General features: G+C 39.7%; 1 protein-coding gene across 4 annotated transcripts in view; it reads right to left on the bottom strand.

Annotated features, from left to right (window-relative positions):
• Positions 1 to 27,862, bottom strand: part of LOC134665392 (E3 ubiquitin-protein ligase HECW2) — a 130,642-nt gene that overhangs the window by 58,111 nt on the left and 44,669 nt on the right. For 3 of the 4 annotated variants that reach the window (XM_063522323.1, XM_063522325.1, XM_063522327.1), the window contains 8 exons: positions 21,718 to 21,810; positions 19,496 to 21,550; positions 19,072 to 19,216; positions 18,428 to 18,602; positions 17,190 to 17,375; positions 16,626 to 16,751; positions 13,137 to 13,226; positions 12,680 to 12,840 (listed from right to left, as the gene is read on the bottom strand). In XM_063522323.1, coding sequence (XP_063378393.1) covers positions 12,680 to 12,840; positions 13,137 to 13,226; positions 16,626 to 16,751; positions 17,190 to 17,375; positions 18,428 to 18,602; positions 19,072 to 19,216; positions 19,496 to 21,550; positions 21,718 to 21,810 — 3,031 coding nt within the window. The remainder of the gene's footprint in view (positions 1 to 12,679; positions 12,841 to 13,136; positions 13,227 to 16,625; positions 16,752 to 17,189; positions 17,376 to 18,427; positions 18,603 to 19,071; positions 19,217 to 19,495; positions 21,551 to 21,717; positions 21,811 to 27,862) is intronic. The other variant, XM_063522326.1, reaches the window with a different exon arrangement.

The raw sequence follows: 27,862 nt of genomic DNA, 5'->3' as shown, positions 1-27,862 counted from the left end.
AGATCACCGCTGGGCGAGTAACTATAAATATCGCTGTGTCTCTTTTATTTACACGGGAGTGCTTATCTTTTGTTCGTGTTTATAGCCGATAGCTCATAGCTTACTAGCTCGCGGTGGGACCAGTGCCTAATGCATCCGGATTGGACCAAGTACACATCCGTATTTCCTACCTGGTCAAACATTTAGAAACAGACTTGATGCAAACAGATGATTGCATCAAAACGGACATTTTACAATGTATACCTACATTGCAGTTTTATGCAAAATACTACGGAAGTCTGCACTCTGTATGTTACTTTGTATGACTCACTCTAATGTTTAAAGTGATTGACAAGCGGACGCAATCCAAGACCAAAAAACAGAGTTTAAATCTGGATCTTACTTCGTCTGATCTCATCGTTTAATTTAACAATAAAAAATAGAATACTACGTCAAAATATCATAAATTAATTTTACAACAAAAATAAGAAAATTGGCTTAAAAAATGGTATTACAAAAGACTCATTCTAAGAAACGCTTTTAGATGTCTTTATACGGCGAACGACGAAACTCGTAAAAATACTGACGGTATAAAATATAATAAAGGTCAAAATGGCACGTTGAAATGTCAAGGGTCCATATGAGAAAATTGTATTTATAGGACAGTCAGCAATGTCACCCATCCTCAAAAACTGTTCCAAATAGGTAGAGATATGTATTTACAGCTGGCGTTTAAAAGTGTATGTCACAGTTTCATTGAGCTTAAATTAGAGTTAGGCCGATATTTTCGACCCGTTCTGATACCTACGCTACTTTTGATAGTGACTACCTATTATATTAAGTTCATTAATATATTCATATATGACCAGGAAATTTATAGGTCACCTATTACCTAGTAGTACTTATTACCTAGTCGATTTTCGCAAAACATGAAAATAATTGTCTTGAGATTTGTATTGCATTTACAAGCTTATAACTTTACAATACATACAGGTAGATGTTCTACTTAATTTCATTGCAATTATGTAAGTAGGTATGTATGTTATTTTATTGTAAACGTAGTGTCCGAGAGAAATAAAAAACTCATTAATTAAATTGTATTAATTGCGTCTACTTTAGCAGTGCGAAATTTCTCTTTTATATAATGTAATCAGTGAATGAACAAAGAGATCATTCATTGGAGTGGGCATGTTGGTAAATTAAATTAAACATTAGTTATTTTAGCTCACAGAAAGTCGCACCACTTCTAGAGTCTGTTCGGAAACAGAAGGGTCGTGGAATGTATTGTGCCTCATACATTGCACGACTCTTCTCTTTCCGCACAGATTCTATAAAAACTTCATCTCGTATTAAAAAGTTCAATCTTATTATCTATAGAGCGTGAAGTGCATTCAACCCTTCTGGTTATACAATAGATATTGTACCCATTAGAAATATACCTAGGCATTCGTAAACAATTAGCCACATATGGATATACTTTATACCGGGTGTGGCCTATAACATGAGCAAATAATTAAAACATAGATTGTACTCTTCAAAAGGTGACACTTTTGTTCAACAACTTTTAAAAATTATGAAGTATTTAGTCTCCCTATTTTTCATACAAATTAAATATTATCTTCAATGGACGCCATCGCCACGCCATATTATTGTGATTGACGTTGCTTGTCAAGCCTTAAACATAACAAAATTCGCAATACATTGCGTCTTTAATAACCTTTAAAGTGTATTAAAAATCAGAGTACAAGTTATTTTCAAAAGTCGCTGAACAAATGTTGATCAGTATGAGGAGTACAGCCTACAGTTAAATTTTTTGCTCTTATTACAGGCCACACCCGGTATAAGTATCCAAAACATATTAATACTTAAGTGCGTCGTCGCTCATCGCACGCTCGAAGCCGTTGGGATTCCGGGAAGCGATTCCAATTAAAATCTATTTTAATTCGATGGCCGGTCTTGATTAAACTAATTAATGATATGTAAAAATCTTTTTGTTGTTTGAGATTCCTCGAAAAATACGCAGTAGCTTGGGAATAGGCTGCATAGGGCTCGTTTCACAAAATATTTGTTAAGATAGACAACGTACACATTATTAAATAACTAACCTACAAAACTTAAAAACTAAATCTAAAAATAAATAAAACTAATCTAAAAAAAACGTATTTAACTGATTTGCAAGACCGAAGTGATCCCATAAGTGTTCCGTAAACAAAGTTTTGTACGGAACACTAATAAATAATTACAAACTATCCTGCGGAATGGTGCCGTAGATGCTGGCAGCATTTCCCCGCTGTATCGCAATACTTATTCTTTGTGCGAGGAAGCTGCCAGCTCTACGATCACCAGTGGCGTCTGCTATCCTTTTGGATAAATCCTTAAATAGTGTAGATGCGGTCGGACCCCACGAGCCAAGGGTCTCGACACCGAAAGGTACGAAATAGTATTCGGGGCCGAGACCCCTATATTTGTTCTTTTTTAATTATTATTGACTAAAACGGAACTTTATCGAATAAATAAAAAACCTCTGGCGTTTCGATAACTACATTACACTTCTGGTACCAGAGAAAAACTTAAATCGGACAGCGCCGACAGTTTCTAGCGAGAGAAATGTAATTCAACCTTCTTCTTCTTCTTCTTCTTGCTTCTTTCAACCTGATATTTAAAAAAACAACGGGTCGCACTCCGCGAGTGCCGGCAGAAGTGAAAATTCAATGACATGTTTTTCGATCAGGTCACGTGTCCGTCTTACGTCCTACGAATCTTACGGTCACGTGACCTGTCGCGAGTTTAACATTTTTTCCGCATCACTTCAAAGTAGGCCAGTTATAGAAGTGGTCAACTATAAGTATGTTTACAATAGTAGCGTGTTGGCCGAAGCAGATGTACTCGGAGCATGCGAAGGACAAAAACAAAGCGATTCTTTGACAGATAACCATGGCGGTGACATAAATTATTAGCGATGGTCTATTCCACACTTTTCATTTCACCTTGTGATATAACGACAAATCGACAAATATTGCTTTTCCCAAAATGCTTACTTAGACCCACATTAGGCGAAACTTTGTATACATTTTGTGCGATACTATTTGTTATTTATTGAACAAGGTCTAGAACTGCCGCTTCTTTCTGCCATTACCATCACTCTACGCGACAACATTTCCATCATCAGTCCTCAACTGTGCGTTTCTCCAGAAACTTCTTGCCTCGCACAGCTAAACATTGATAGGACCATCAAGGCCGGAAACTCCTCCGGTGTTGCAGGTGTCCATGACCATCAGGCGATTCGTCTGCATGTTTTGCCTTATAAATATAAAAACTGACACTAAACATATCATTTGACTATGGCCGTTAGTACATACTTAGATAGGAAGATAAGTGGGTCCATTTTTTATGTAACTCCTCCATATATTGATATATTGTTTGGGTCCATTTCGATGATGTCACCAGTCAGCTATCGTTAAAGTGGAATACAGCCTGTTTTATGGGCGCTGCGCCGGCCATCACCATCGCAAACAATCCCATCGCGAACCGATAATGCTGAGCACAAACATTGGCTCCTATCTCGTTGGCAACACTCAAAATATTTACAAACTAACATCGCTACCGACCATGGTAAGTTTGCTCAGACTTGGCAGTGACGATCATACTCGTAGGTCTAGAACGTACAATATTGCCTGTCAAATAACAAAAGTGCGACGAAAATCGGAATTATGTCAAACGATAGTGGAAGTATTGAATTCAGAAATAATTTATGAATTTTATTTTTGCTTGTGTAACACACATTGATATTTGCTTTGTAACAAGATATTGCAAGATATAGGTATTCACCCATCCTATTTATATACACACCGGTATTTTCTGAATACAGCATTTTATCTTTTCAAGTCAAACTTTGCGTTTTCGTACATTCAAGCAACCTATTAACTCACACTATAGACGGGTCTAACGCGAATTATATTCAATTACCTTTATTTACCGACGTTTCGACACAGGTTTCACTGGTCGTGGTCGCGGCTGACTGATTGTCCCAACAAAATGTCAAAACAGAGATTTGTGCATCTACCCGACGAAAAGTGTATGGAAAAGTTTGGGTCAGCCGCGACCACGACCAGTGAAACCTGTGTCGAAACGTCGGTAAATAAAGGTAATTGAATATAATTCGCGTTAGACCCGTCTATAATGTGAGTTAATATGTATTCAAAACGCGAAAGTTTAAAATATTATATTCAAGCAACCATTAAAGTGACATTCCATTTCCAACTGCAGCTGCAATACTGTTCATTTTACTATGGAAACGCGTCGCTGTCATTGTCAATTTCCATAGTAAATGAACAGTATTGCAGCTGCAGGTGGAAATGGAATGTCACTCTTAGCGGCCGCTATGAAGCGTAGAAGTGGTAACATTTTTTTTATATAAGTACACGTGATGGCTTCGCTTTTTACACATCGATTATCATTCTGGTGACAACGCATATACATATCCCATATAGGAGCGCCATATACTTGACGTAGCTCTTGGCAAGTCGTGTAACTAAAGCCTTGAGTGCTTTAATTCGAACACGAGCTGAACAAACGCAACCAAGGATAGTCAAATAGTTGATACAATTTGTAATATTTGCCGATCGGAATCGACCAAGTAGAAGTAGCTGAGGCCGTGTGGGCTTGTTTGTACTTGACAATTTATTGCTGTTTGCATGGGCAATAGCATTGTGTTAGCATAGTAAACTTAACATTACCGTACAACTTTTTGCTTCTTTTGAATGGGCATGTCGTTTGCTTTTACTTTGTTTTAAAGATTTATTGATTGTGGAAGAGATGTACAGATTGATGGCGTTATTCATAAACGCTTATCAAGTTTGAGAAGCCCTTGATAATCGTATGTCCTATCATATGTATATCGTATATTTAGGATGATAGCTTATTGAAAGTTGCTCCGCGAGAGTGAGTTAGGGTTAGACGTCAGAAATTCTGGTCTCACCATTCTTAAAAATCCTCTCTTAGTAGAGACAGGGACAGTGGACTACATTTAGGAAAAGCGCGTAAGTAAGCGCGTATGTCTGACTTTTCAAAAGTTTTACTTGACAAGTGGTTACATTTTTGTACATTTTAGTTATTAAATTCATGGACTATCGGCTCGGCGACAGGACGTGATGTCACAGGGTTAAATAAACATTCGACGTTGAATGTTATCGAAGTTTTTTGTGAATCATTTGAATGACAAAGAAGTGAACTTAGACTCAACTCCCGACACAAGGCATTGTAATTCAAATGGGAAACATGTAAATTATGGCATTTTAATGCACCGGCATTAGAAATGACTATATCATTCGTTTTGATGTGGGAAGAACTGCACTGCACAATTCAATCGAATTATTTCACGGAAAATCTTTGTGGACAAATGAATGATGGATGATTAATAACATGGTAGGATACCTACTTGGGATTTAAGTGTTAGTCTAATTTGCCATTTTATAAGTGGTCGCGTCTAGTCTTCAGACACAACTGTCATGTGCTTAAAATACAACTGGTTTAGCATGAAGAGAAGAAAACACTTGGAGGCTGGTAAGATAGGGATTAGTGGAAAAACATTTTATTCTGCCAAAAAAATCATTTTAACAGGCAACTATTTAATACTCATCTAGACAATTCTTAGAAACCCAAACGCAGCTATGTTGTTTTATCATAGAATTTCTATGGCTATCTCCTGTCTCCATCATCAGATTCACCAGATCATCTCGTTGGTACCATAATATTGCATTGTCATTGTCACCCAACTAAGATATGTATGTGAAGTTTCAGCTCAATCGAATAATGGGAAGTGGATCTAATTAAGCTTGCAAGGTTTGACCCGAACATACATATTTGCATTGCAAATTACTTAGATAAAAGCTTGTAAAAAGAAACCAAGACCCAGCAGTAACTAGCAGTGGGACACTCTCAGGCCTCTAAAACAGCCACATACTTACACCAAAGCCCTTTAAATATATTATCTAGTTTAAATCAGTTAACTACATACATAGCTCCTTGAGCGGTGCCGTATCATAATGGTAGCGACACTAAGTACTTTTATCTGGGACAATCTGTTCAAACGATTTGCATACTTCTTAATGGTTGTAACTATTAGGAACTCATTTAGTTTTAATTGTTAAAACGTCAAAGTGAATGCCAATGCTATTAAATACTAGGAGTTTGTAATAATTAATTATAATAATGGTCTGAATTATTAAAAAAGAGCATTCGATAAAATATGCAAACAAACTTGTTACATTGTCGGTGCCACTTGAACACACTTTATTAAACACTTATCGCTGTAGACATAGAGTCTGACCGTGAAAAGTCTGCAGCCATTTTGATAGCCCACGTAGTGCAAGTGTCATTTTAAACGGCAAACTTCTATGAAATTATGACGTATAAATAACACTTACACTGCGTGGGCTATGAAATCCGTTGCAGACTTTTCTTGGTGCGACTATAGCGTCTGACATATTGTAGCAGAATGATTAATAATGTCTCGATTTTTATTGTGTTGTAGAATTTTTTGTCAGATATTGAAGAGTTACGAAATCTATCTACCTTTTATAGTTATAAATCGGAATATAGTAGAAGATTGTGCCTTTAAATGCCCCAAAATAACATAAGTAACATTCCAGTGCATTTGACATCTAGGTAATATTTGACATTCAAGTTGACCATCTAAGAATATACTGCATAACCTAACCAATGCTCGTGCTTAAACCATTTACCTACATGTTATATCCTAAAGAGAACTACCGTTGGTTTTCCATTCTCCGTGAAAGCGCTTCCTTAAAGGGGCATTTAGGATTAAACGATTCACAAAGCCTGATATACCGACTCCTTTTATACATGTGCATCGGCATTTAAGTAAGTCTAGGATTTCGCATAGTTTTGACTTCGTGAGGCATTAATTATAAAATAAAAAACGATAAGGTCAGATAAGTAAGAGAATTATAGTTTATTTTGTTAAGGTCAAGAGAAACCATATGAGGAAATCAAAAGAAAATACCTATACAAGAGTAAATTAATTTTGTGTAGATCTTTGCTTAGAAGTTAGCATTAAAAATACATCAGTTGAATATTTATTATTACACTTCTAAAATGATCTTATAGACAAGCGCCACCGTGCCCCACGCGCCGCGCTTCAAATGAAGCGATTTAGATATCAGTATTATCACTGGCAATAATTTAAATGACAAATTGGAGTGCTGGAGTAGAATAACACTTTTTTCCACTCTACGAGTAGCAGTTCTACTTGGCAGTCGTAATGGTAACATTCAATTTCTAACCGCAGCTACACTACCGGTACTGAACGCGTCGCTGTCATTGTCAATTTCCATAGTAAAATGAACAGTAATGCAGCTGTCGTTGGAAATGGACTGTCACCTTAAGCCTCTTATGAATGGCCTGGTCGATTGTTTTGCCACGCACGGACCCTTTAAATCTGCAGTAACGGACGGGTGATATTAAGTACATATTAATATGTAGTCGGCGATGCGAGATGCGTGGAGAATACGCAAAGACTTTACTTGGGGAGACTAATATGATATGATATGACACTTTAACGGCTCAGTATACTTACTGAAGAATTATATTGAGACAATAAAACTGCAGTATTACCTACCGCTTTTATATGTATGTAAGTTTGCGTCTGAGTCAAAAGTAATGTCAGACTTTGGCAGTCTGTATTTAAGATACAGCATCGTGTCGTGTTTGAAGAGTAAATACCGCATTTTAGACTAAAGGCATATTCAGCATAAATAGTCAAATGATCATGGATATAGGAATATGTACCTAAGGTTCCTAATCATACTTCGAAAATCTCATGGGAATATCACCATCTCTGCATAAAATTAGAAAAACTGCCCATTAAACGTCATAAGACAGCATTTCACAAAACTCGCTTAGACATAAAAACAAAAACACTTACATCCCGAACACACCTCAACGCGAATTAAACTGTTCGTCTTCACTCAGTTGCTAACCAGAAATCGCCCTTTTTCAACCCAATCTAATTTGGACTGTATTACGTTGAAACAAGGTATATTTTACAGTATAGGATTGCAAGAAGGCGGTAAAAACTAGAAAAGCGTCAAAACAGGTTGAGGGCTTCGGGAGTATTAATTAATATGCAATTATTGGACCGTGGAACAAACCGCGACCGCCAACACAAGGGCAGGAGAGTAAACCGGACTGGCGAAAATGGGTTCTGCATAAGAAAATGTTTATTTTTCTTTATTAAAATGCATTCACAGTTACTAGGCACATCATATGAATCATATCTGTCAACAGACAGACTATGATACCTCTTCACGTTTTAACCACTGAACCTATTTGGATTAATTTAGTATTAATTTGAGGCACGGGAAAACACGAGAGGATAGTTTTTTTATCAATAATTATCATCATACGTTATGGTATGATTCATACGACATCAAATCAACCTAGTCCCACAGTACCAAAGAGAATTAAATGGAAACTGCACGCCGACGTTGCAGTTGGCATGCAGTTCCCATAAAAGTTGCGGCCCTTAAATACACAGAAAACATCCATGATTCAGGTTTTTCATATAGGTATACATTAATTTCGTTTAGTAGTACCACTGTATATATATTGCAGATGTAAATAAATGATTTATAAAAAGGTATACAATATTTATTTCATTAAAACTTAACTGAACTTACCTAACAACATAAAAAGGCGGAATTAATTCCTTTAATTTATTATCTAGCACAATAATTAATTTATGTTTTTCTACACATAAATTAAACCTATGTAGTTTATAATTTTCCTTACCCATTGGAAGAGACAATTCGTAGATTTTATATTTTATTATGTTATGTGTGTAGTTGTGTACGATCATCCTGAGAAGAGAAACATAATTTTGACATTGATGCTTAAGAGATTTAAATCTAACCATAAAAATATATTGGAGATCTTAATTATTTGTACACAAAACATTTATATCGCCGAGGGGACCCTAAAAAGGTTCGCAATGTATATTTTATCCTTGCCACAGGCAGGTTTTGTTCTAAAATAAGGTAAACGCCGGGAGCCTGAGAACCGAGTTATCGTTATCCCGCCTGTCATTAGTATCATTACAGATACCTGCTATAACGTCCGCCAATAATAATATACATACATACGTATAAGTTGACCCTTACTGTAGGAAATGGCACTTCTAAACGAGTATGCTTGTTGGTCATTGAATATAATAGTTCAATATACTAAGAACCGGCACATAAAACCAGTATTTTGCGCCATGAGATCTTATTGTTTTGACAACAAACCATATAGAAGCGGAGTACAAATGGCGGACTCACTACAGTTTTGTTTTTCAATTTTAAATTTTTCATATCGATCCTATTGATTAAAGATTTCACTATAGTTTTACTATGTTACATATAAATCAATGGATTAAACTACTTAACTAATATATCTATATTTTTTATGTAACTCGTTTACGTCGAAATAAATTAGCTGTAACAATCAAGAAAAAAAATTAACTAATTTAAGTTCTGAACTAGTGAGTGACGTAAAAAAAACGAAAAAAAAAAACAATTTACGTTCAGCCAAGAAAGTGGTCTACCACTTTTCGACTCTATCAGTCAGATGATTTTTACTGAAATTAAGAAAACTATACTGAGACCGTATATTAACTAGGTGACCGCAAACGTACAAACATTACCAGCAAATACCAGCAAATGAATGGCACGCCATTTCATAAAGTGAAAACATATAATTTGCTCCCAACTCGGTGGCTGTTCGTAATGAGATATTATTATAGCGAACTAGTTTCAACCAGCGGATTTACTTGAACATAGCATTTTTGCCTGATTTACTGTTGCCTACTGTATATGAGGTAGAATCATAACCGCAAAACCATATAGGCAGGCCTTTTAGACCCAAAAGGGTACTTGCACCACCAGTTAGGAGCTCAAAATGTCCATTGGGATAGTATACATTTAAAAGAATATTAACTAGTACTTTAAAATCATATCTAAAATACCAACTGCTTTAGTCGGTTATATATTATAATAACACTAATATGTTAATAACAATATAACAAAATTTACGTAATATTTGTCGAAAAGCTAGTTTATAACGTTCAGAGGCTAGTAATTCATAAAATGAAGTACTTTGTAAACTTAAACAAGTAGTAATTTATATTTATACGCACAGAATGTGTACCGAGGCCGGCGCGTACGCTGGCGACCGCAGCGCCGCGCGTGATCTATTACGGAACTATTATGTCAGATAATGGGAGCAATGTTTTCGCGTTCACTGCCAATGACCGGCTTCAAACACCATACTATAACAAAGGTTTTGTTACTTTAGGGAAGTATACGCTTTTTGTTGGCGGCATTGTTATTGCCACTTATAATATTCTTATATGTTTATAGTTATTTATATTTATTCAATTACTGACAAAAATGTGACAACTTATCCTAAGGCCCAAGGTCCTACCTATAGTACTTCTTCAGTTCGATGAAATTTAAATCCTATTCAATTGGAACAGAGTCGCTTTTACTTAGTTTCGTTAAATTTTCAAACAACGCAAAATCAACTCTATTCCCTACACTATAGGTTCAAATGTCAGTAGCAAATTTTGGAATTTTCATTTGAAGTATGGCTGGGCCTTCGGATGATATTGATTGAGCCACTTGGCCAAATATCACCGACAATCATTTCTAAACAGGGACATGTGCCCAGCAAAATTAAATTATAGTGAAGTAGGTACGAGTATATGAAATTTCTTAAGACTTTCATACACATTATCATTGTGACAAGTACCACAGTGACCCGTAAACTTGTTTAACTTAATTTAGAGAGCATGAAACTGGACTATTGTGGTCATCATCATCATCTCAGCCTTTTATAGACGTCCACTGCTGAACATAGGCCTCCCCCTTGGATCTCCATACGTGCCGGTTGGAAGCGACCCGCATCCAGCGTCTTCCGGCGACCTTAACAAGGTCGTCTGTCCATCTTGTGGGTGGGCGTCCTACGCTGCGCTTGCTAGTACGTGGTCTCCACTCGAGCACTTTTCTGTAACATTCTGATTTGCCTACCGATGTATCTTGTCTCTTTGCAATAACGCCATGCAAGAATGATTTGTTAGGGTAAACCTGCAGTTACCATGGTTACAATTTGACACTGGGTTAACGGTTTAACCGCTTGACCCCGGGTTAGTGGGATGGTGCAAGTGACGCTCTGGGCAGGATTGAAACTAATGTCAATCCATACCCATTTCATCCAATATTAGTGAAATTGTCAAGAGGAAATTTTAAATTCTAAATAATCCCTTTCACTATTGAGGAGTTGCTCTGTTATTTCAAGGAATAAGTACGCAAAAACAACATGGGATGACCACAGATTGGGGACGTTGTGGTTAAGCATAATTTAATTTTCCTTGCTTATTTATTTAGAATTATCCTGTTTACTCCTGAATATATAGATAATATGCTGAGTGACTATGGAAAACACTAATTACAGTGTTAATTAAAACATTGAGGAGGAAATACCTACTAGATAAAGTTAATGTATACTAATGTATCAGTAAGAAAAAGTAGGTTTTCCATATAGAAAGTATAACAACAATACGAAATTATACCGCAAATAATAATACCTCATTACTGAACCGTGCCTCCCGTATAATTTATACCATTTTGCCAAAATTATGTTAATGTGCGGTTTGCTTAATTTACAACGACATAACAAATATACGGGCTACTTTATTCCGAAACTTCATAAGCCTCAAAACGCATTGAACAATAATCAACTTAATATAAGCGACAATAAAGTTCATTATAGCGAAAAGTACCTATCAGTAGATTTGAGGTATTTTTGGTATACTTTAACAGTCTATCATAAAGTGAATCAGAACATGAGAACTAACAGTAAACTGAACAAGTATGGAACCAAATTAATAGTTTGAACAAACCGAACAAATGAGCTAATGACAAGGTATTTTATTAGAGAACTCTGATCGTACTCACGTTGTATTATCAACCTTATTTTTATAAAGCTAGGGTTAAAATTAGCTTGGTTTTTTGGGTGTCCTAAATAGGAAGGATAATAGGGAAATAATAACAATATGGGGAAATCGCGTGATAGAATCGAGAGCACTTAATGTTGGTTGCGACACCGATGTAATTGGTGAATGGGTTTTATAGGGTTAAGATAAGACCTATAATTTATTTGTGTAATGGGGTATCAGACTAACCATGGATTTATATAATCCGCCTAGACGTAACGCGTTTACATCATTCCTCGTGGGGGAGTTTGACATCGATAAAGTTGGCGTAGAATTATCAGCTGCGAAAAATCGAGTAATAAGGTATCCATTTCGTACCTTGTCACAGTTACAATAGTATGAGGACCCTAGCGACTTTCACATTGATTGTCACTGTGACAAGATACGAAATTATACGGAAAATAATATGTACAGTCCATCACAGGAATTTGGTGAAATTGCATCCGCATTGCATATGAATCCTTCACTGATAAAGAGAGCTCCATGCGGCCTGCTATATTTAGAAACCGAGTACTTACCTACTAAAAAGCCAATGGTATATAGCATTATTTAAAAGTAGGCAAGTTAGCACATCGTTCAGGGATGGCAATCGTAACCGTTCGGTGACAGTGCCATCCTAAACCTTGACTGCATACGAATAGCACTTACCTTAGCATGCAGGTCAGCTGAACATCGTTCTGGTATCTGTTAAGGGCGGGTACTCCTTCCACTCGGACCGCGTTGACTTTGTCTCTTAGGGCGCTGCCGGAGCCTCCGCAACGTTCTCGAAGGATCGACATGATGTTCGGTTGGCGGAGGAAGGCTACCACCTGGGGAAAAAATTACAGAATTATTTTTGAAGACGAAACAGGAGCCGAGTTTTAAATATTTTAGGTAAATATACCCGTCTCGCTAACGGAAGCGGCTCCTAAAACTAGTGCAATAAGGACAAGGCGAAAAATCCTGCGTAAAAATATCAAAAATCGAGGTTTCGTACTCGACTGTTTCCTCCTCCAAAACTTAACCAATCGTAACCAAATTTGGAAATATAAATGATTGATGATGTGCAAAATGCACATAAAAAACGCTAAAATATAAAATAATATGGGTCGTAGAAAAATGTTACCTTGTCATTGTACGCGACGGGTATCTCGTGCATAGTGCGCGCGTGCGCGTCGCCGGCGGACAGCGGCGGCCGCGGCGGCGGCGTCGGGGCCTGCGTACACGCAACCAGTTAACACACCGTGCATACGTACTTGGGAGATGATGGACGAAAGGCTTTCTAGCACTTGCATTTGACTTTTAATGTTTACCTATATTTTACTATATAAATATATTGTATTTGTAATACGTAATTAATTTAATTACGTGCCTTATGCCGATGTGAAGCAAACGATGCTCACCCTGTTTAAAAAGAGGAGTAACCACCGCACAGTATTATTGTGGTTCTTACTTATATCGATGGCGCTCTATACGTTCCAAAGAGGTAATTATATAGAACGAGTTATTGGCATATGCTGTGATGCCGTGTAAATATATTTAAATAATAATATAATACTCAGATTCATTCATATTCTAACACAAACAAATATGGTAACACTGGTTTAAAAGGATTAGTTACCACTAAAATACTTTTAGCCACTTTAATCTCTAAATAAAAACTTCTAGTTTAGGTTAGTATTCCACCGTCCAATTTCTTTGTCCAATGTGTATTTTGTCTCACATTTTGCTTAATGAGAGAGTGAGACGCAATGACATTGGACCAAGAAATTGGACAGGTGGAATACCATCTTTAGGCAAAGAAGCACATAATTGGTCATTTTGGTCTGGGCTACACATTAAGAAAACCTCTAATAGAATTTTAATCTCCTAAGACCCCTTATTGGACTCTTGTTGAGTAACTAAAGGGTTCCAAATTCAAAAATAAAACAAATGCTTCTGGGTCTCAGGAGGCTATAGATGCCCAAGTAGAAAAAATAAGATAAACCAATATAATAGAGAGGTACGTTTTGACAAGTTTCGAAACCATTGGACGCCATTGAATAATTTATTACTATATGATATATCAATTATATCATATAAAAGTCTGTAATCGGAAGCGGGTAGAACAAGTGGTAGTCCAAAGGTTATGATAAAAAATGTCATTCAAAAATCTGCACTAAGTACATAGATATCACTATTCGAAAAATGCAACTTGCGTTTTTGAAAAGTTAATTAAATATCTACGTAAATAAAATGTACAGTTTCTAGCTTTAATAAGAATCAATTCCTACTGACCGACAACTTTTGACGTAAATATAAAATAGTCATCTAGATTTTTAAAAAATACATATAAAAGTAGAATTTATGCTAGCGGCCGAGCATATCAGTGTACAATGAAAATGTATTACATGCTGTTCATTTTACACGTCGTTCATTAAATACATCCAGTATTTCACAAATAAAATAGTAGCTGTAAAGAAAATTCACGAAACCTAGTCAAAACGAACACAAAAAAAAAGAAATCAAACCAAACTCATGCAAAGAAAAAACAATTGAAAAGACGAAACCAAATGACAGTCGCATCGCATATCCAAAAACGTGCAAAGAACATATCAGAAGGAAACGACAGATGACACGTAGCGAGCTAGGAATAAGGGTGAAATTCCAACAACAACGTACCGGAGTCGGCCCGATTCCGAAGCAAAGGTATTTCATGTCAATCTTTAAAGAGAATTAGCCGTTGAATTCACATGACATTTGCGACAACAAATATACTGCTTTATACCATTTTTAACTTTATAATGTCGTCAAACAGAAGAAACCATGATTCTTAAAAAGTCAATGTGGCTAATTCCGTCATAGGGTCTATTCCGTCCACGAGCGTATATTTCTTTGATTTTCCTTTGAAAAACCATTTGCTTTTAATTGCTGGAACTAAAACCAATCCTTGCTTTGTCAACGAAATTATCAATGTTGTCAAACTCTAGTGGACGGAATAGACCCTATGACGGAATTAACCACATTGACTTTAGTTATGTTTATGTACAACGCCTGGCCGTCGTTTAACGAAAGCATGTAAAACAAATCGAAACGGTTGAAATTACTAACCTACATACTGACTACACTCATTTGATTTCGTCAACTCTATTAATCTAAAGTCCAAAACTCCACGGAACCCAAGAACTAACCCGAATCGTAAGACACTAGAAAAAAAATCTAGTTTATCGATTGTTACAATTTGGTGCCGTGACCAGGATATATAATATTATGCGTTATAAGCCGTTTTCCTTTATTTGCAGTCGGATTTTAAAATGAAGGATTTACTTTGAATTACTTGATTTTTGTTGGCTAAATAAAAATGAGTTACGTCTGCTAAAGTCACACAAACGCAATCACAAACTTTCGTGAAACGGGGCCCAGGTAACTTGTTCTAGACAACAACACATGTCTCTTACAACTGCAAAACTGAATCTAATGGATTAGATAATTTCAATCAGGTTGTAAAAAGATAACTGTCGTAAGCATAAATACACATATGTATGTATATGTAAAGCAATACGGGCATATTTTTTTTTTAATGTCATAAAGCTGTATACTTCGCAGTTGGATGTTAGTTAACTGCATTAATCAGAATCACAGAAGGCAACCATGGTGAAAAACGGTGAGGGATGGATCAATCGACTTTTTGACTGGTTTCTGGAGATGTTACTATTGACTAGAAGACAAATATGTATATTATAATACAAAAATTATGGTTTTGATAAGGAATAAACGTACCTATCTCTTACGGTGTTGGTACCTATCAGACATTACAATTTCATAACAAGTAATGATATACGAGATTGTGTTGGTTGAAGTAATTAAAGTAATGAAAAAATAATGTGGTCATGTATCGATTTAGCTGTTTTATAGTAAGAAAGCAATATTTGGGCACTAAATACGACCAAAAATGGTTTTGCTTTCGATCTTAGTCGACCCGTTTAATGCCAGATTTTTTTTTACTGATCGTTTAAACAATGTTAAGTGGCGACAAAAACCAGTCAAAATAATTTCCACGTCGATAGCTCACGAAGGCATGTGTCAAAAGAAAAGCGTATAATACTGGCAAGATTTGACACTCCTATTTATAGTGCCATTCAAATGTAAGTACAATGTTTTTGGCCGATGAAAAAAATTAACAGTAATTAAAGTTGCAAAGTCCATTACATTGGCAACGTATTATACATTCTAATATAGGAGTGTCTGATCTGGTGAATTGGAATAAATATCTAAAAACGATCGGGGTCGCCATTTTGCCAGTATTATTTCCAAAGGATATTTTAGATTTTCGCTCACACACGGCACAATATACATTGGCAGGGTGAGATTCAGCAAAACTAATAACCTGTATTACTGTTATAATGTTATTTTACTTATTTTATTCCGCAAATGGAGTGTAATCAGTAACTTTTATTTTATGTATGTATTTAGCTTTTTTACACTAGATTCCACAGTTACAGATTACATTACTGATATTTACAGATAGTTGTAAATCTCACGCCACCGGTACCGCCATCTACCCTCTCCGCGCCGAACTACGTCACCCACGGAGCCCATCTCACCGGGCGCTACACAACAAGCCAACGATATGCACCTGCTCGACCACCAGAGGGCGGCGGCGCGCGGGCAGCAGCGGCGAGAACGGGCCCGCGGCCGGCGCGCGCGGCAGGCGCGGGTCCATGAACGTCGTGCGCCGCATCACGTGGTCCACGAAGAAGCGCTACAAATGTTAGTACGTATAGGAAACGTAAATATGCAAATACATAATTAAGCTACACGGGATTGGTTAGTCGTGTTTCATTACCACCACCAGGGACGCAAGTTTCATGCTGATTATTATCTATTCTGAGCTAAAATCGTACTTTTAACGGACCTCTAGCTCGTATTCTTGCTAGCTTGCAAACAGTGTAAGCCGTCATTTTACTTCTACCATTCTTACAAAAGAGTGAATCTTAGGGCCCGCCCACATCTAGCGTCTTTCGAGCGTCGGCGTCTGGTCAGCGCTATGGAAAATGACGTCGCTGCGCAGTTGCGACGACGTTGCGTCGACGTTCGGCCATAGAGTTGTAGACGCCGACGCTCGAAGGACGCTAGATGTGGGGCGGCCCTTATACAAGCTCTTTTATCAAAGGTTAAGTGCAAGAGTATGCCATATTACCTTGCCGTTACGGTCCAATTTCGTGTCCCAGCCGAGTGGTAAGTCCCTGTCAGAGTCACTGAACATGTTGACTAAAGCCACGAGATCTCTATTGTGTTGGTAGCGCTCGAAAGAGCTCGTGTCCCGACGGATTTTAGATATCATGTGCTTCAGGGTGGAGTTGCAGTTGTAGAGTTCCGATGCTTCCTGAAAATAAAAAGAAAATGAGTTTGATAATGTTTCTATATTAGTTTGGAGGTCAATTAAATTTAACAGTAGTCAGGCGAGGCCTCAAAGAAGAGAAAGAAGTCAAAGGTAGCCGAGAATAGAAACGGTGGGTGGGAAGGTTTGTATAATCGACTGTTGTTTTAATTCAAGGGATGATTGTTTTAATGAAGCGCACAGAAAGGCAATCGAGAGGGTTGTGCATGACACTTGCATATTCGGGCGATAAAGAGAAGATGGCTGATGGGGTCGAAAAGTGCTCGAGTGGAGACCACGGACTAGCAAGCGCAGCGTAGGACGTCCACCCACAAGATGGACGGACGACCTTGTTAAAGCCGCCGGAAGACGCTGGATGCGGGTCGCTTCCAACCGGTACGAATGGAGGTCTAAGGGGGACGCCTATGTTCAGCAGTGGACGTCTTATGGTTGAGATGATGATGATGAAAGAGACGAACTTGCGATTTTCGATATTTGTGAGAGAACCAACGGTCTCTGATGCGTGGTACAGTCACCTGCAAAAATATGTTACTCTTTGAAGGCAATAAAATATCTGACACGCTCTTATGGATCTATAAATAAGATAATGTCAGATATTTTTGCGGTCTTTGTCGTGTAACATATTATTGCAGGTGACTGTACGTAGTAGAGCGAAGGACACCCAGTATTGAAAATGGCAGGTAACGATTTTAAATTTTTCGATGTTGGCGGGAGGCCTTCTGTTGTATGACACTTAGGTCCACTTGCACCGTCCCACTAACCCGGGGTTAAGCGGTTCAACAGTTAACTTAGGGCCACTTGCACCATTTCACTAACCCGGGATTAACGGTTAAATATGGAGTTACCACGGTTCCCAGTACAATTTGACACACGGTTAGCGGTTTAACCGCTTAACTCTGGGTTAGTGGGACAGTGCAAGCGGCCGTTAGTGTCAAATTGTACCGGTACCATGGCAACTCCAGGTTTAACCGGTCAACTCCGGGTTAATGGAATGGTGCAAGTGGGCCTCGAGTGTCATTTGTCATCGAATCAGATACCTGGTTCATGTGCAGTATGGAGTAGAAGTCAGGGCGGGCCAGGAAGTCGGCGGCGGGGTGCGGCGCGGCGGCGGGCGCGCGCGCCGGGCCGGGCGCGGGCGCGGGCGCGGGGGGAGGCGACGCGCGCGCCGCCTCCAGCTGCGCGCGCGTCATGGTGCGCCGGATTGATTGGTATCTGGAATTATACCATTTTGAACTGTAATTAACTGTGCATAAGATGCCTTTTTGTTTGATCGTCATCTCAAACTAAGCACTAATTAAATACGAATGATCACGATGAGGTACCGATAGACTTTGTCTTTTTCCTAGCTCACTAGAGAAGATGGGTTCCGCTCGGCACCATAATCCTATGATTGGCACAGACAGCTATACGCAGACAGCTATAGCGACTGCAACCTGACCTTAGCCTTTCATCTAGAGGGAAAATTAGGATTCGCTGGTTCTAAGTAATCCAGTTTCCTCGGCGTGTATTCCTTAACAAGCGACTAGCGAACACCTAATGATATTTGATACGTAAGTAGATACTTACAATATTTACTATAATCTCCAGAGATTACTCCAGAGTAAATAATATGTAGAAGACGCATCAAACTACATTTTATAATTGCCAAACTAAAATAACCTGAAATGATTTAGACAGTTACCTCCTATCTAACTGCCTCCTCTGCACCTCAGGCGCAGGGGATCTCGGCGTGGTTCCATTAGCCCCAGGCCTCTGCCACGTCGTGGTCCGATTGATATGGTCGATGTAGAACACTCTCCCGTGGCTGTCCATGCGAGCCTCCCAGCCTGGAAGAATACACACAATCATGTAAATAAAATGTCCATATGTCACATCCATTTGGAGTTAATGCAGTAAATTTTTCATCCATACTTCGTACTCGTCTTATTCACACATTACACAATCCATTCAGTAATATTGGTTGTGATCCTAGCCTGCGTTTCGTCGTTAATTTACCCTCTTGACTTTCTGACTTACAGTGTAACTTTCAGCTTCTACGAGACCCTTGTCAAGCCAAGATATATATGTAACGTTCTAATTATTCAACAGTAAAAGATAGTACCCACCTGCTGGTAAAGGTTCCTCGCACTCGATAATCCCACCAATCATATTCGCGGGAAAATCTCCAGTCAACGCCATTTGCCTCGACGCCCTTTCAGGGATCGAAGGCAGTCTTATGCCCGCCATATGCCTTAGAGGCGTAGGCGAGGCTACACCATTCTCATTGTCATCACTGTCTTCTGGTCTAGGTCTTCGAAGAACAACGTCTTCAGGAGGTCCCGCGTGGACGATGGTGAAATGGTTGCTGTTCGCGAACTCCATGTTGGGAGATCTGATCTCTGTTGTACGAAGTTCGTTGGTGAATTCGACCATTTCGAAGTTTTCTGAGTTTTGTATTGGAGGTGGTGTGAGGTCGGCTGGTGGCGCAGGGCGCGGGCGCCGCGCGTGGTGTGTCGGGGTCGGAGGGCATTGCGGTGCAGCACCTGCCAGTGCTGCCACCCTCGTCAAGACTCTTGGATGCGGCCGCACTGGACTATTCATCCCGCTGTTGGTCGGCGAATGCTTCGGTGTCCCTTCGCAACCCAAGTTCTTTAACAGATGCCGCGGCAAACTCGAATGCTTTGGAGTTGAACTCTCGCAGGAGTACTTCCTATTCATAATCATCGTCCCTACGCTGGGTAGCGTCTTGTTGCCGTCTTCAACTGGAGACGTCGAATGTGAAGAATTACATGAACTAGGTGCATTGGAGCTGCCGTTATCAGGCTGTTCTTGAGTTGTCGTTGCGGTATGAGACGAGTGCGAATTTAAAAACGCAGTCATCATTGTGGGCGTAGCGCGACCTGAATTCTGCCTCGTCAATGGTTTGTGACCTTTTAGAGTCGTAATTTCTTTCTCTTCTATCTGGTTTCTATTATCATCCTCAAACTCCGAGTGATTGCTAATGTCATTTAAAAACGTATGCTGCGCCTTCTCCTCCGATTTGGCGTGGTTTGGCGTGAGATTCGTACCGTCAACGGTATCAGTCGGGGCCTTATCCTTCCTCGCGAACGTCGTCGTGATGTAGTTATCGGGCCCAATATCTTTAATAAATAATACCTTATTCCTACTTACGCTAGGCGAACCATCAGGTACATCTTTAGATTTCTTCTCGTCTACTAACCTAGATAATTTCATAGAAGATATTGTAGATTCACATAAGCTGCCGTCGGTTTCGGGCGTCGCCAGCGGGGCGACGTTCTGCCCGCCTCGCCAGAAGCTCGCCGTAGAAGACATGGCGACCTGTTTGCCGGTGTAAAACTCTCCCGGTTTGAAGTCATTGATGCCGCTCTGAAGCGTGGCCGAATTAGAGATATTGTTGTCTGTAAAAAACTGCTCATCCGTGTCGATCAGTTCGAAGTTGAACGAGTCTTCAGGTTTACTGAGTTTTTTGGGTTTCCGATGTCGTGGCACTTGCGGAGGGTGAGCCGGGGGCGAGAGCGCCCTGGAGCGCTCCAGCGGTTTGTGCGCCGCGCGCGGCGGCAGCGGCGGCCCGGGCGACCGCGGACCTTCTTCAGGAACCTTCCCCCCTTCCACCTCATATACAAACTTCATTATCTTACAAGGATTCTTTGGCGACCATATTTTGTAATACTCCGTACCGGGCGACGTAGGTGATTCGAAGCCGCTGTTCATTTTCGACTTCTTTTTGACACCGAGGTCCACCCCACCGCCCGTGTCCACCGGCGGTGGGCATTTCTTTTTCACCCCCGACGTCGTCGCGCGAGATTCACTATTTACAGATTGAGATTCTTTACTTAAACTAGTATCTACAAATTTGCTAGGATCACATTTTTGTTCGAGTTTTGGCTCGTTCCCGTTGCTTTCTAGAGTGCTAATTGAGCATTTGTCGACAAGGCGAGCGACCTCGGCGGGGTCGGGCTCGGAGCCGAGCTCGAAGCTCTCGTTGTGGTACGAGAATGGTGGTTGCCGCTCGCCACCGCGCTTGCGCGAGACGCCTTCCTTCAGGCGATGTGGGAGCTTGCGTAGCTCCGCGCGCAGCCGCGCGGGCAGCGCCGGCGCCTCCGCTTCCATCTCCTCCTCCTCGCCATTGTAGTACCGGAAACATAGCAGCTGTTCACAGTCTGAAACACGACAACCGACACGTTAATATAATCGGTTTTTCTTCATGGACATCATTTGGTAGCGAGTATACCTATACACTACACCTATCTATAAAGTTACAATTACTAGACAATGATTGATGAGCTCAAACGGCCGTCTCATGCGTATGTATGAAGCAAGTGCTTACCTTCGTACGGCTGATTGGGCTCATCAAGCAGCCACATTATGCCGCCGCTGGCGCATCCGGTCGCCGGCACGCGCCCGACGACGCCGCCCGACTCTGCAACACACAAATGTCCTCATATATTACCACTATCGGTTTTTGTTACGCCTAACATTCCAACCTATCATGCTCGCCATAAATTCTCACTTTATTTCCAACATAAACATAAACGATCGCTCCGAACGCTGCAATCTTAGATGTATTTTTATCGATTATGTTCGTTTCCATATTCAAAGAAGATACGTATACATGACAGGTTTAAAAACGGCCACATAAAATATGGAGAGGAAGCGATCGGGCTGAACCTCGCAAACAAAATCAAAAATTACGAGTTCAAATATCTCATTTAAAAGCGCTGTCGGGTACCCGCATGAAAAACAAAACACGGGGCAGGTGCAAAACGCAGAAGTAAAAACAAACAACGAACCGCGCAGAACCGAGCACGGTGAGCCCTTGCATTTTTTATCTAACAACAATCGAGCGGCAGGCGACCGGGCGTGGGCCGCGGCAGCGGCGCGGGCGCAGCGCATCACAAATTATGTGCGAGCCCTAATCACCGGATGCGGGACTCGCCCGCACATTTTATGCGAAATAATCGAAGCCACCGAATTGCCAGTTAATTGGAGGAACACGGCCATAAATTTCGCGGAAGCAAATTGATTCTGCAACGCATCCCGGATCAGTCCTGCCGAGCATTACCATATTTTGATTGGCTTAATATATGAGACGGGTCAGCTCCCTGCTCGATTAACTGCTCCTGGCGATCATAAATATTAAATAATGTGTATAATCGGAGATGCAATTACCGCATGTTTATTACATTTCACGTTTGATATTAAGCGTAATCGTTACTTATAAGAAATCTCTAATGATAGTTGTTGTAGAGTCGTGATAATTACCCAAACAGATGCAGATAACCAATCCCAAAGTCCAAAATGATTTATCGAAATTGCGGTATAATCACTAGTTCGTTTCCGTTTTGGAACAGTTACCTAAAGACAACAGTTCGAGATCGATAGCTCCCATTAGTTTTTTGTTCCACAGCATTTGGAAGACGTCATGAGCACGTATGCAGCCCTACTTGTTTAATGACAGTCATTTCCTTTAGGGTGCTTATCGGGTAATCACGATTAAGCAGCACAGAGTTAACTCTAATGATAATTAGTGTAACAGACTAGTGAGATTTACAGCCGCTAAGAAAAGGGCGGGACTTTCTAATTGTATCTGTTGAATTTACAAAACATGGCCTAAATTAAATTTAACACAACTGTTAAACTAGGGAGACCCAATGTGCACTACAATGTACACCGTTTCAATCGGATTAAAATTAAATGATAATCGTCCCATGTTATATGTTATATATTACAACAAGGTTCAAATTTAAAATAGGAAAATTGTATGGTGGGCCTTGCGAGGTTAAAAAAATAGAGTTATTTTATGAAATATTATTTTTCCATTTACGTTTTCTTCCTATATCATAACAGAAACTGTATAGGACTATAGGGTCTACAGGTACTAAGGCTAAGGTAATTGGTACTAAAAAGTGCAAAGACACGAAGGACTTGTTAGTAAATCTTGGTAATTCGGTTGCAATAGTTTTCTGTCCCTGTCAACGTTGACAGCAACTTTTGTATCAACATGACCTCGCGAACTCTCATGGCTCCACAATTTTGAAAAAATCCAAAAACTGAATATACAAAAAAAATTAAGTATTGTCGAACCTTCTCAAAATTTGACTAGATTCGGTTAATAATTACCTACACCTGCAAAGGAGAACATCCGGCCATATAATGTACGAAATCATTTTTGCCCAACTTGAGACCGAGACCTTCGCTTAGCTCGGTAAATGAAGTAATCTGAAACTAATTTATAAAACCGGATTTGCGTAGCGTTCCGAAACAAAGACGTAAACTCACTTAAAACTCACGTATAAGTTACCACCATCTGCAAGTTTAAGTCGATTAGTGAACCAAATTCATGACGAGTCGCTGACGACAGCGGTGACACAGAGCTATTTCCGTCGGTGACGCAACGTCCGAGTTCCGCAGGATATGGGAGATACGTCGAGATGAGACGAGGAAGCGGGATTTGCGATATGGTCCTCGGGGGTGTTCGCGGCTTTGTTTCATTGTAGGTAGGTGATGATAATGTATGTGTGACAGCAAACGGACGCAGCTTCAACATTCGGACTGTGCGCTACTCAAAACATGCAGTTCATCCAAGATTAAATGGTCGGTGATCGGTAGTCTTAAACCAATTCCGGAAAAGCACTTTGCCTGATAGCTTAACATAAATCAAGTATCAGAGATTTGGAATTCATTCGGAAGAGAAGACACAATAAAGACGGACAGGTAAGTACATTTTCTACGCTAAAATTGGTAACAATGTGAAAAGTTTATCAGAAAGGTTTATCTAGCAAGGTTTATAAAGGGTTTAGGGTTTAGGTCTAGAAAGGTTTATAGTTGAGAAAATGTCAAGCAGATAGGAGGTCCCCGATCTTCATAACTTGCATGGTTCATGTCGCGAAACGTTTCGTTTCATGGAAAACCCTGTTTGCCCACTCTATTCCTAGAATCCGCTGACGATTATGAGAAAAATTTGGCTCGTAGACCACTTCCGCTCGTTCCGCAGACAAATGGTGATCCACTTAATATCGAATAAAATAAAGTGGCTAAAATATAGAGGAAACATCTGTTTACAGCTTCCCCGAGGGATAAGAAGAAAAAATATTTTCGCGACTACAACAGCTAGCGATGATGTAAACTCAATTTTAGTAACAAATATTACTCACCGAAACTTTACTAAGAAAATCATTCAGTTTGAAGTTGTTTCACATGGTGTTAATCAAGCCCCTCTGAGAAACTTTACGCTTCAGTTAGCAGGTTCTAATATTCTACTAAAAGAGCGTATTCCCTAATAAATTGAGTAGAGAGATTCGTCTTTATAGTGCGGTAAAGCATTATGTGTCAGCTTCAGCGCTCCGTTCCTCAGTTGTTTGACGGAAGCCAATAGTTAAACTAAACTAATACGGTCATTCCTCGACCCCTATTTCGACGCATCTGTCCTCCTACGCTCTGTTTTAACCATGTTTTTGTACGGACTGATGTCTTTTTAAGTGGAACCCTTGATTTCACACGAGATGATCTTTATCTTGTTACTGACACCCCATAAGTACGTATGGGATGCTGATGTTACCGAGAATCATTTTACAGATGCGACGTTGAAAGTAGATAGTATACGTTACAAATAAATTGAAAGGTTGCACCTGTTAGTCTTTGATACTGACACAAGTTGTAATTTCGTCTGATTTGTGAAAAAGAAACTATAATGTTATTTTTCTGAATTATCATTGATACATTTACATATATTAGTATTTCATTCACCATACTAATTAACACATCGTCTACCGTCTGCTCCCATCTGTTAATCTCTGTTGCCTGCGATCAACAAGATAATTGTAAAAAAACAACGATTCTAAAGGTAATTCCATCCGTAAATGAGTCCGTCTGCTGCGAACGCTTAGCTGTATCCGCCTTAAAGTAGCCAAAATTACACTGTAAGTCAGGAAACGGGTGTTTAAGGGGCGCTGACGACGGACCCCCATTTAGCGGGATGACAACTTGACAGTTTCACGATTGCGGTCGGAATATGTTGACGGCTGTAAAGCTTTGTTTCTAAGTTCACACGGCGAGCTTTCAACGTATTAACAGCCCTCCGAGCTGTCGACGGAGAACAGACAGACCGAAGCTTATTTAACTCGCGAGCCATAAATACGTTCATTCAGTCCTGCGGTATCGTAAACCGGTCGAATGCAAATGCATTTTAAATTCCTTTCCTTTCATTCAAGGATCCATTAAGGACCGGTTAATTTTACGAGTGGAGACCACTTAAAATTCTACCATTCGGGCTACAAATCGCAGCGGAAATTGGAAGTTAAGTACAATACGGTGACGAAGTCGTCCATTAGCACCTCCCCGAGATAATGCCGCGACACTTATCGCTTCCAAAGTCAATACTAATGATGGATGTGTTTTACGAGGTAATAAGGAAACAGCTCAACCTGGCTTTGTAACGTGGATTTACAAAGGCCGTAAAGCGTAAATCTTGGTTATCAAGCGCGCTCACCTGCCGAACATCTCGTATTAAATTCCTATTACTACCTATGTATATCATGTCAGATATACGAAGTGTATTTCACATAATCTTATTATTTCCTGGTAATTCGCTACTCTGACTAACCTATCAATGTATAATGACTATGAATGAGTTTTCTTGACCTTCGGTCTTCTTGATTTTTTCCACATAGATATGTAAATCCGGCGTGACTCATTTGCCATTACTGCCATTAGACAACTGTTAATTTCATTGCCTACCAGGCGGTTGCCTCAGGCGCATTATAAGTGCGATCTCGAGATCTGTAATAACAATTGGTAACCAGAGATGACACTCTGCCTCAGCTGAACTAACACTCGGTTAATGATATGAAGAAGGCTGCTAATCGTAATTCAAGAACGCACGCGCAGCCGCGACGACCACGCGCGAGTATTGCGCCGGATTTGATTGATTACTATGACTATTAATTAAATACCCGCTATAGCTTCAGTCACCTTTCCCTGAGAGAATTTGAGAAGATACGCATCTTTCTCATTAACACGGCGGTGTGATTGATTACGTTGCATACATACAATACAAATTAATATTGGTGTGAGTATAACGAACTTAGTGCACGGAATTGTAGACTTAGGCCATACATAGATATAAACATACCTGCGTAATTAATTTTCCTTATATCTCAGATTTTCAATAGTTAATACCGGGTTATCCTATTTTGGTAGGTCAGTACCTGGTATAACGGCTTCGGTAACGGGCAGCCAATGAAAATAATTAACCATGTTCATACCATAAACATTAAACTATGACAGGCAAACGTTTATGGACATAGAATTACAAAACATTAGGGAGCTGCTTTAGATACATCTGCATAAGGAGCTATGACACGACTATTAGATATGGTTCTCACCACATTAGGGCTCAAAACTGGCTGAACTTGCTTATAGCCGATCCTTAATATAGTACAGGGCAGCCTACCCTATAAGGCCAAAGATGGAGAGGCCTGTTACGCCATATATGGCGAAGAGTCGAGTCGACACCTAAATCGAACACTTCGATTGGATGGCTTTATTTTATCAATGGAAAAATAAAGCTGCTAAGCTTGTAGGCGTTAAGTCGCTCCGTTAGCCATTATCACAGAGGCTCGGTACTCAATTACGTCGGTAGTAATACCCCTTTTAACTGTCAATTAGCGATGACTGATCAAAGCCACTGATAACATTATCCTGATAAAAGATCGCAGAGACATTTATGAAACAGTAACGCTCCAATGCTCTCCGTAGCCGAATTAAGCACTGATACTTTCGAAATGATTGGCTTAAATATTCCACCTACTTATATTGACAAGGCGACAGGGCGGAGACGCCTTTGGATAATTCCGAATGAAAATCGTATTAGGTTAGGGTCGTCGAACTTTCTGCTTACAATGATTCTGTGTTGGTTGCGCGGTTTCGTTATCGTTTTGCAACTCGCTGACACGTAGCTACGGTCCATTCATGACTCGAGTTGGAGGGGGCTGGTTCATTGATATTGCGCGCGCGCGGCGAATCCGACCTCGTTGCGGCCACGAAATGCAATCGTAGATATATTCCGTATTTAGTACTACATTGCGATGCAAGAGGTATTTGGTTCTATAGGACAGTCAGAGGCAAAAAGTGCGGACAAATTTGCCTTAAACGGTAATCTCATCACGTCAATAAAACACTAATATCAAGTGCGTGGCTACTGTTGTTAATTTTAATAGAAGCAAATTTTCCTTTAAAAATAGTCAGAAAAGTGACCTGTACGGATATGATGATCGTTCTTGTATACGTGACAGCGTGATAAAACGGTGTCCGTCACTTTCTATCCCACGGTGTTAAAAAGTGACAGTTATTTTATCACGTGGATAAAGATGGATAAAGCTATCCATAATACGCCGGCAGATGTATCATTTCCTCAAAAATATTCGCGCAAGCCCTCTACTTTTTACAATAGAAATAGTGTGCAGATCATTTCA

The sequence above is a fragment of the Cydia fagiglandana genome, chromosome 6 (genome assembly GCF_963556715.1).
Source record: "Cydia fagiglandana chromosome 6, ilCydFagi1.1, whole genome shotgun sequence".
Lineage (NCBI taxonomy): Eukaryota > Metazoa > Arthropoda > Insecta > Lepidoptera > Tortricidae > Cydia > Cydia fagiglandana.
Note: the sequence above shows the minus strand (reverse complement) of the source record. Positions and strands in the feature narration are given on the sequence as shown.